Source organism: Capra hircus, chromosome 6 (genome assembly GCF_001704415.2).
Source record: "Capra hircus breed San Clemente chromosome 6, ASM170441v1, whole genome shotgun sequence".
Taxonomy (NCBI): domain Eukaryota; kingdom Metazoa; phylum Chordata; class Mammalia; order Artiodactyla; family Bovidae; genus Capra; species Capra hircus.
Genome location: NC_030813.1, coordinates 113,182,181 through 113,191,474, shown reverse-complemented (window position 1 = coordinate 113,191,474; position 9,294 = coordinate 113,182,181). Strand labels below are relative to the sequence as shown.

Here is a 9,294-nt window from a genome sequence, read left to right as displayed (position 1 = left end):
TTCTAAATTGGTATATTTTTAAAATGCTCTCATTGTAAACAGGCCAGAAAGGCAGGGGGGATGAGTCCTAGAGGGTCTGAGGTGCAGGCTGAGGGTCAGTTCCCAGAGGGCAGACACAGGAGCTGTGGAAGGTTAGAAGCTAGAGGATGCTGGGTCCCTGCTGCTGTGGGGAGGCGCTTGGCACTAGGTGCAGCTCCAGGCAGTCTGCTCATCAAGACAAGCTTGAACTCCCCAAGACATTTCACTTAGCAAAGAGGACAGAGAATGCTAATGCCACAAAGAATGCATGAGAACGGTGCTCGTGTGTCCACTCCATAAGCTCCCACGCAGCACAAAGGAGGGCTGGGCTGTTCTTTGTCTAGAACACCCACACAAGTCATGCTTCACACTCTCACAAGCCGCTGTGCCCAATCAAGAGGAGCTCACAGGCCACAGGCCCACAGGTGGGAACAAGCTGACTTTGCTGCGAGGGAAGTATCGCACCCTGCGTTCTCCTCACCAGGTTGGATTCAATATGGAGTTCCTGGTGATCTCACTGGAGCGGCCAAAACACATGCAGAACCATCCCATTTGCTTGACAATTTGCTTCCAGGAAACAAGGTCATGAATCACAGAACATCAAGTAGCCTATTCAAACTGGGGGTGACAGAGCCTGTTCCAGAAAGACTTGCTCTTGCCCTGTAGCCTGTCCCTGCAGGGAAATGCCAACTCATGGTGAAGAACAGTGAGCCCCTGAGGCTGACATAGAAGCTGCCCTGACTCATAGCCTCCCGAGGCGGGCCTTGCAATCTTCAGATCTGTAAGATAAGATACATCTGCTGTTTATGTCCTTTCTCTGGTATCCTGTTATGGCAGATTAAACACCAATCACAAGGGATTTAATAGCAGGAGGCATGTTAACAGCTTGCAGAGTACTTGGAAGGAGGACAGGGTTGGTCTACACTGAGTGAAAAAGAGATGCCAACTCTGCCATGACAGGTGGAGGAGGGAGGATTAAAGATGCAGGGATGTAGGAATAGGCTGGATGGTGGTGGTTGGTGAGGTCAGAGGCCCAGAGGACCTTCCACAAACTGAGCACCAGTATCACCAACAAGCTCAGACACAGGGCTGGGCTGTAGACCAGGGCTGATGGTAGACACAAGATTACAGAAGTGGCTCCACGGTGGCACTTGAGGTAATACGATGCGAGAATCAGAAGTAAGGTGTCTGAACGTAGTTGTCAGAAGGAAAGTCAGTAAATTACTGTGATGTTTCAAGACAAAAGGGGCAGCAAGCCCACTCTGGGCTATGGAGATGGTTACAAGGAACCAGGACTCTTAGGGGCAAAGTAGATGAACAGATGACATGGGTGACCCTGACACTGGCCTCTGAGAAGGGATCAAGGATGAGTGGGTTAGGAGGCAAAGGGTGCCAGTCAGTGGCATGCATTTTAGTAAGGAGGTGTGGCAGTGGGTACACAACCATGAGGACTACTGGTCCGATTGTGAACTGCCAGACTGAGAGAGAAATGGAGCAACCAGTGGAGGTTCTGTTGAGCAGGGGCTTGGAGATGGCACCTGTGACACCGGGGCACCGCCCTCTAGGAGGCATGTACACCCCAAACCAACGACCACAGCCAGGTGTTCCCAAGGGGTAGAATACGTGGGAAGGAAACAGGTGGGGCCCATTTGTCATCACTTGCAGGGACCTACTTGGGAATTGGAATCTCATATACACGACTCTGGACACTGCCGGTTCAGAGGTCTGGGCATTCAAAGTGGGGATGCTTCCACCAAGGGAGAAGTTCTTGCTGGCCTGGTCACTATGAGTTACTCCTGCCAAAAGGCCAGCAGACAAGAGTCAGCAATGTAGTGGGGAAAACTGACCCAGATCATGTGAGGAGGTAGGTCAGGTCGGCTGAGTACAAGGAGGCCGAGAAGACTCGGTTTGGAGTTCACATGGGCATCTCTGGTCTACTATTCTTCATCTGGATGCTGAATGGATAGGTAGGGGCTGTGGCTCAAAAGCCATGCTGACCAAGGGTCAGGCCCTCAGGAAAGAGGCTCTGGGTACCACCAGGTCAGCATCATACCAGCACAGGTGCACACTGGAGGTGAAAGGAGATGGATGCTGGGTAGGGACATGAGTATCTTCCACATCCTGCATGATCTACAAGAACAGCTAATGCACAGGCCTGGTGGAAGGGACGATGGTAGACACCTGTGGGATGTGGATGGCATCTCCACATGGGTGCAGGCGCGTGGGGCAGGGGCTGGAGCAGCAGGGCTGGCCTGCCCCTCTCTCTGTAGGGCTCCTAGGGCTGCTGCACGTCTCCTTCCACAGGGCCTGGTTAGGACTCCCCGCAGCTGGGCACGCCGGGATCCACACATAAGCCCACCAGGGACCAAGGCAAACTGTGTCTTGCCACTTCTGACAACCTCCAAGTCACAGGCCATCTTTTCTCCATTCTGTTGGTTCCTAGACAGTCACAAGTTCACCAGCTTCAAAGGGAGAAGACGCAGATCCTGTATTCAATAGGAGGAAGTCAAGATCAAGTCAGGTCAGGTGCATACCAGGGACAGGATGGGACAGAGAGGATGGAGAGCTGCTTGGAGACTGTGCTCTCCAGTTGTGTTTGCCGGGGGAGTGGACAAGGTGGCCAGAAGGGAGAGTGAGTCACAGGTCTGGCAGCAATAGAAAGAGCCACTCAGGCATTTGGAGGTCAGAGAGAGGAGCCCATTTCCAGACCCCTGCTCCTGAGTCAGTGTTAGAGACCCCCAGGCAACACTCTGACCCCTGTAGGCTGCACCCTGTGCCAGGCATCCTCCAGGAAGGAGACACCGCTATTGTCATCTCTTGTGCATTTCCTCTTGGGTCTCCAGCACATCTATGGGCATCCACTTTACAGATGGACTGCTGAGATGCAGACAGCTTAGGCATCTTGCCACGGTCACTATCCCTGATCCAGACCTAATTCTGAAAATTTCAGGCCTTCTGCTCCTACACTAGCTGTGCAAACTCGGGTTGTCAAGTCCTATTTGTGAAAGCCAACTTTCCTCCTTAAAAGAGCAACTACAATTCCTATTGCAAGGCTCAGACTGGGGGTTTCATGTGAAGGAGAGTGTATCAGGGCAGGCTTCCTGGTGGTGGCAGACCCCACACTGAGAGTTATGATTTGCAGGGCAGTGTAAAGGAGTCAGTCCAATGGGTTGTGGAAAGGGATGGGCAAGATGCCCAGTGGGAAATACTGGAAGAGGCCTAAGGGAAAGGCATGAGGACAGGGGTAGGGAGAGCCAGGCCTGGCCAGAGGGAAGGTGGCAGTCCCCCCAGGGGAGGCGGCATTTGGGGTTTGTCTAAAGGCAGATAGTCAGGAAACCACAGATGGGAGCAGAGTGCTACCAGGCAGTGAGCGAGTGCCACCTGCCTGCACTGCTCAGGTGACAGCATCTGTGTGGGTGTCACTCCTGGTTTCCTTTCCACTGCATCCACCAAAGGGTGTGGCCCAGTCAGCTGGCAGGAGGCCGGACCCTGCAGGCAGGCAGACGTCCTCCAGCCCCTGAGCTGGCCGAGGAGATGGAGCCACGGGGCTGGCTACCTCTGCTCCTGCAGTTGGGCCTGATGTGGCCCCTGGGGGCTCTTTCTGAGCCCCGACTGAGGGTATTCGTGGTTCCCCACAGCCACATGGACGTGGGCTGGCTGCACACCGTACAGGTAGGTGGCCCGAGTGACCCCTGCACACCTCTTGAAGCTGCGGTTCTTTTTCCATCTGGACTCCAGAGTGGGTTTGTGTCCTGGGTCTCTGCTGTCAGGGAACTTGGCCTTGGGCCCACCTGTACTTGGCTATGGACTGGATGTTGGCTTCCCTGGTGGCTAAGATAGTAAAGAATCTGCCTACAATGCAGGAGACCCAGGTTTGATCCCTGGGTCAGGAAGATCCCCTGGAGAAGGAAATGGTAACCCACATCAGTATTCTTCCCTGGAGAATCCCAAGGACAGAGGAGTGTGGTGGGCTATAGTCCATGGGGTCACAAAGATTCGGACACGACAGAGCAACTAAGGGAGACTGGCTGTGGGCAGGGGTGAGAATGTGTCCCCAGCCACAGCGTGTGGAAGGTGTCCTTTGAAATTCCACTGAGTGAATGAATGAACCAGGGCAGAGGAAAAGAGGGAGAGACCGATTTTTATAAATTTCTGGTGCAGGTAACTGAAATGAATACCCAGACCTGCACAAGCTCTTTCTGGAAGGAGGAAGGAAATAAATGAATAGGACCACTCTGTGATCGTGGATACAATACTTTCCATGAGATGTTAATAACTGAGTTGCTCATTTTAAAGGGAGTTGGGCAGCAAGAGGCCCTGAGGCTGAGTCTTGAATCTGGTCCTGGCTCACTGGTCAGCCTCTGTGGGTGGTCACCCACCTACATGTGGAACTGCTGACATGTGGGGAGGCATGCTCATCACCCCCGGTTTAGAGAAGAGACACTGAGGCCCGGGATGGTGTGCTGCCCAAGTCACAGACATCACTGTCTTGCCAGCTAACCCCCTCCCAGGGCTCCTTGCATTCCTTTATCAACATCTCTGGGCACCACGGTGAGCCAGCCTGACCCAGATGGGAGCATGCTCAGCTCCATCCTGGGGGCTCCCAGCCTCTGGAGAGGAGATAGATTCAGAGAGATGACTCGCAGGGTCAGCTTCTCTCAGCCTCAGCCCTTGACACACACTTTCCCATCATTTCATCCCAAGAAGGCCCATCAGGGTTCCTGGATCTCACACCTTGGGCCCTGTTGTCAATTGGTCTGTGCTCCAAGGCAGAAGTGGTTAGCACACCCCACTGGGATGCAGGCCTGGGCCTTGGCTGGGCTGTCACATCCCTCTGTCACGTAGAGTGTCTGTCTCCTCATGACTCTCCTCAGGGGCAGGCTCCCATCAAAGGTTGTCCACCTGGATCCTTCTCTCAGTGTAGGGCTCACCATGTGTCCATCACAGACTGAACAATGTGCTCTCTTGTTTGAGGAGAAGGGGGAGCTGATTGCAGAGCCTGGACAGGCTTGGGGGGAGTGCCAGTGGCCCCCGGACACCGTGTCTCCCTGGACGTTCCTCCTCGGTCCCTGGTCCATGCCCTGTGGTTTCCCCCACGGATCTGGAGTGACAGTCTCTCCCCCTCCCCACCCTAGGAGAGCATGCAGGTTTATGTCACCAACGTCTACAACTCCGTGGTTGAAGAACTGACCCTTGAGAAGAAGCGCAGGTTCATCGCCGTGGAGCAGGAATATTTCCGGCTGTGGTGGGATGGCGTTGCCTCGGACGGGCAGAAAAGCCAGGTAATGCTTCCCTCAGGGGATCCTCGCCAGGCAGCTGAGAGCAGATGCCCTGGAGGTCCCAGGGACAACTCTGCAGGAAGCTCCTGGGTTATACTCTGTGTGACCAGGCCGGGGCTGCATAGACCAGGAGGCCCCAATCGTGCTGAACTATGCCCAGGGTCCATTTAGCACAAGTTTGTGTTCAACCCCATGCCCAGGGGACAAGTTTGTGTATGATCCTACCTTGCTGGTGCCTCCCGAAAAGTTGCAGCTCTGGCAACCCAGCCGGGCACTAGCTGGTGTGAATGGGGTCACCTTTGACCCTGGCCACACCAGGGTGACCCTGTGTCCACACCCTCTGACTTCATTTATGAATCTGTGTGGCTCCCATGTACACTGGAGCCAGTGACCATCCAGGTGTGCAGGAGTCCCTGTGGATTAACCTTCTGATCAACTCTGTATCACAGCGGGTCAGAGGCCATGGTCCTGGGAGGGACAGTCTAGGGTCAGGTCCTCTCCCCCTCTCCGTGTCATCAAGGTTGGGACTGACCTCTTCAGCTGCATGTGAATTCATTGGTAGCATCAGTTCAGTTCAGTCACTCAGTTGTGTCCAACTCTTTGTGACCCCATGAATCGCAGCACGCCAGGCCTCCCTGTCCATCACCAACTCCTGGAGTTCACTCACACTCAAGTCCATAGAGTCAGTGATGCCATCCAGCCATCTCATCCTCTGTCGTCCCCTTTTCCTCCTAGCCTTAATCCCTCCCAGCATCACAGTCTTTTCCAAAGAGTCAACTCTTTGCATGAGGTGGCCAAAGTACTGGAGTTTCAGCTTTAGCATCATTCCCTTCAAAGAAATCCGAGGACTGATCTCCTTTAGAATTGACTGGTTAGATCTCCTTGCAGTCCAAGGAACTCTCAAGGTCTTCTCCTACACCACAGTTCAAAAGCATCAATTCTTCGGCACTCAGCTTTCTTCACAGTCCAACTCTCACATCCATACATGACCACTGGAAAAACCATAGCCTTGACTGCATGGACCATTGTTGGCAAAGTAATGTCTCTGCTTTTGAATATGCTGTCTATTTTCGTCATAACTTTTCTTCCAAGGAGTAAGCGTCTTTTAATTTCGTGGCTGCAATCACCATCTGCAGTGATTTTGGAGCCCCAAACAATAAAGTCTGACACTGTTTCCACTGTTTCCCCATCTGTTTGCCATGAAGCGATGGGACCGGATGCCATGATCTTCGTTTTCTGAATGTTGAGCTTTAAGCCAACTTTTTCACTCTCCTCTTTCACTTTCATCAAGAGGCTCTTTAGTTCCTCTTCACTTCTGCCATAAGGGTGGTGTCATCTGCATATCTGAGGTTATGGATATTTCTCCCGGCAATCTTGATTCCAGCTTGTGCTTCCTTCAGCCCAGCATTTCTCATGATGTACTGTGCATAGAAGTTAAATAAGCAGGGTGACAATATACAGTTTTGACGTACTCCTTTTCCTATTTGGAACCAGTCTGTTCCATGTCCAGTTCTAACTGTTGCTTCCTGACTTGCATATACGTTTCTCAAGAGGCAGGTCAGGTGGTCTGGTATTTCCATCTCTTTCAGAATTTTCCACAGTTTATTGTGATCCACACAGTCAAAGGCTTTGGCATAATCAATAAGGCAGAAATATATGTTTTTTTGGAACTCTCTTGCTTTTTCCATGATGCAGTGGATGTTGTCAATTTGATCTCTGGTTCCTCTGCCTTTTCTATAACCAGCTTGAACATCAGGAAGTTCACGGTTCACGTATTGCTGAAGGCTGGCTTGGAGAATTTTGAGCATTACTTTACTAGCACGTGAGATGAGTGCAATTGTGTAGTAGTTTGAGCAATTCTTTGGCATTGCCTTTCTTTGGGATTGGAATGAAAACGGACCTTTTCCAGTCCTGTGGCCACTGCTGAGTTTTCCAAATTTGCTGCATACTGAGTGAAGGACATTCACAGCATCATCTTTCAGGATTTGAAATAGCTCAACTGGAATTCCATCACCTCCACTAGCTTTGTTCATAGTGATGCTTCCTAAGGCCCATCTGACTTCACATTCCAGGATGCCTGGCTCTAGGTGAGTGATCACACCATCGTAATTATCTTGGTCACGAAGATCTTTTTTGTACAGTTCTTCTGTGTATTCTTGCCACCTCTTAATATCTTCTGCTTCTGTTAGGTTCATACCATTTCTGTCCTTTACTGAGCCCATCTTTGCATGAAATGTTCCCTTGGTATCTCTAATTTTCTTGAAGAGATCTCTAGTCTTTGCCATTCTGTTGTTTTCCTCTATTTCTTTGCATTGATCGCTGAAGAAGGCTTTCTTATCTCTTCTTGCTATTCTTTGGAACTCTGCATTCAAATGGGAATATCTTTCCTTTTCTCCTTTGATTGTCACTTCTCTTCTTTTCACAGCTATTTGTAAGGCCTCCTCAGACAGCCATTTTGCTTGTTTGCATTTCTTTTCCATGGGGATGGTCTTGATCCCTGCCTCCTGTACAATATCATGAACTTCATTCCATAGTTCATGAGGCACTCTATCTATCAGATCTAGACCCTTAAATATATTTCTCACTTCCACTGTATAATCATAAGGGATTTGATTTAGGTCATACCTGAATGGTCTAGTGGTTTTCCCCACTTTCTTCGATTTAAGTCTGAATTTGGTAATAAGGAGATCATGATCTGAGCCACAGTCAGCTCCTGGTCTTGTTTTTGTTTACTGTATAGAGCTTCTCCATCTTTGGCTGCAAAGAATATAATGAATCTGATTTCGGTGTTGATCATCTGGTGATGTCCATGTGTAGAGTCTTCTCTGGTGTTGTTGGAAGAGGGTGTTTGCTATGACCAGTGCATTTTCTTGGCAAAACTCTTTTAGCCTTTGCCCTGCTTCATTCCGTATTCCAAGGCCAAATTTACCTGTTACTCCAGGTGTTTCTTGACTTCCTACTTTTGCATTCCAGTCCCCTATAATGAAAAGGACATCTTTTTTGAGTGTTAGTTCTAAAATGTCTTGTAGGTCTTCATAGAACCGTTCAACTTCAGCTTCTTTAGCATTACTGATTGGGGCATAGACTTGGATAACTGTGATATTGAATGGTTTGCCTTGGAAACGAACAGAGATCATTCTGTTGTTTTTGAGATTGCATCCAAGTACTGCATTTCAGACTGATTTGTTGACCATGATGGCTATTCCATTTCTTCTGAGGGATTCCTGCCTGCAGTAGTAGATGTAATGGTCATCTGAGTTAAATTCACCCAATCCAGTCCATTTTAGTTCACTGATTCCTAGAATGTCAACGTGCACTAATCATTGGTAGCATGATTAAATTCCTGATTTAGGTGATTATATAAGTGCTATAATGATCTTCTTGCTCAACACTTAGTGAACTATGGAATTAGAGACATGAAGCTGCTAACGTTTATTTTCAATTGGTTTAAGTAAACCATATCTTGGATTTAAATAAATAAATAGTGTTAAGGAAATGGGTAAACTATATTAACAGTGAGATAATTGGGGGAAGCTGAAACTCCAATTTTTGGCCACCTGATGAGAAGAGCCAACTCATTGGAAAAGACCTTCATGCGGGGTAAGATTGAAGGCAGGAGGAGAAGGGGATGACAGAGGATCAGGAGCTTAGACGGCATCACTAACTCAGTGGACATCCAACTGAGCAAACTCTGGGAGATAGTGAATGACAGGGAAGCCTGCAGTGCTTCAGTCCATGGGGTTATAAAGAGTCAGAGATGACTGATCAACTGAAAAACAACAATCTGTGGAAAGATTTATGGGAGGGGAGTGTTTTTTACAATGCTTGCAATGCTTTCATAACCTTGAAATTATTTCAAAACAAAAGTTGTGAACATATGTACCTGTATATATGCTTGATGAAGCATCAGCCATGGCCAGGTGCTGTTCTCAGAGCTGGACACAGGGCTGACCAGGACAGACAGTGTCCTGATATTTGCAGAAGAAATGAGGCTGAG

The 9,294-nt window shown here is 49.6% G+C and overlaps 1 protein-coding gene across 1 annotated transcript in view; it reads left to right on the top strand.

Moving 5' to 3' along the window:
• LOC102188844 (epididymis-specific alpha-mannosidase-like) overlaps positions 3,553 to 9,294 on the top strand; it is a 43,084-nt gene continuing 37,342 nt past the window's right edge. The window contains exons 1-2 of the mRNA XM_018049756.1: positions 3,553 to 3,690; positions 5,154 to 5,300. Coding sequence (XP_017905245.1) covers positions 3,553 to 3,690; positions 5,154 to 5,300 — 285 coding nt within the window. The remainder of the gene's footprint in view (positions 3,691 to 5,153; positions 5,301 to 9,294) is intronic.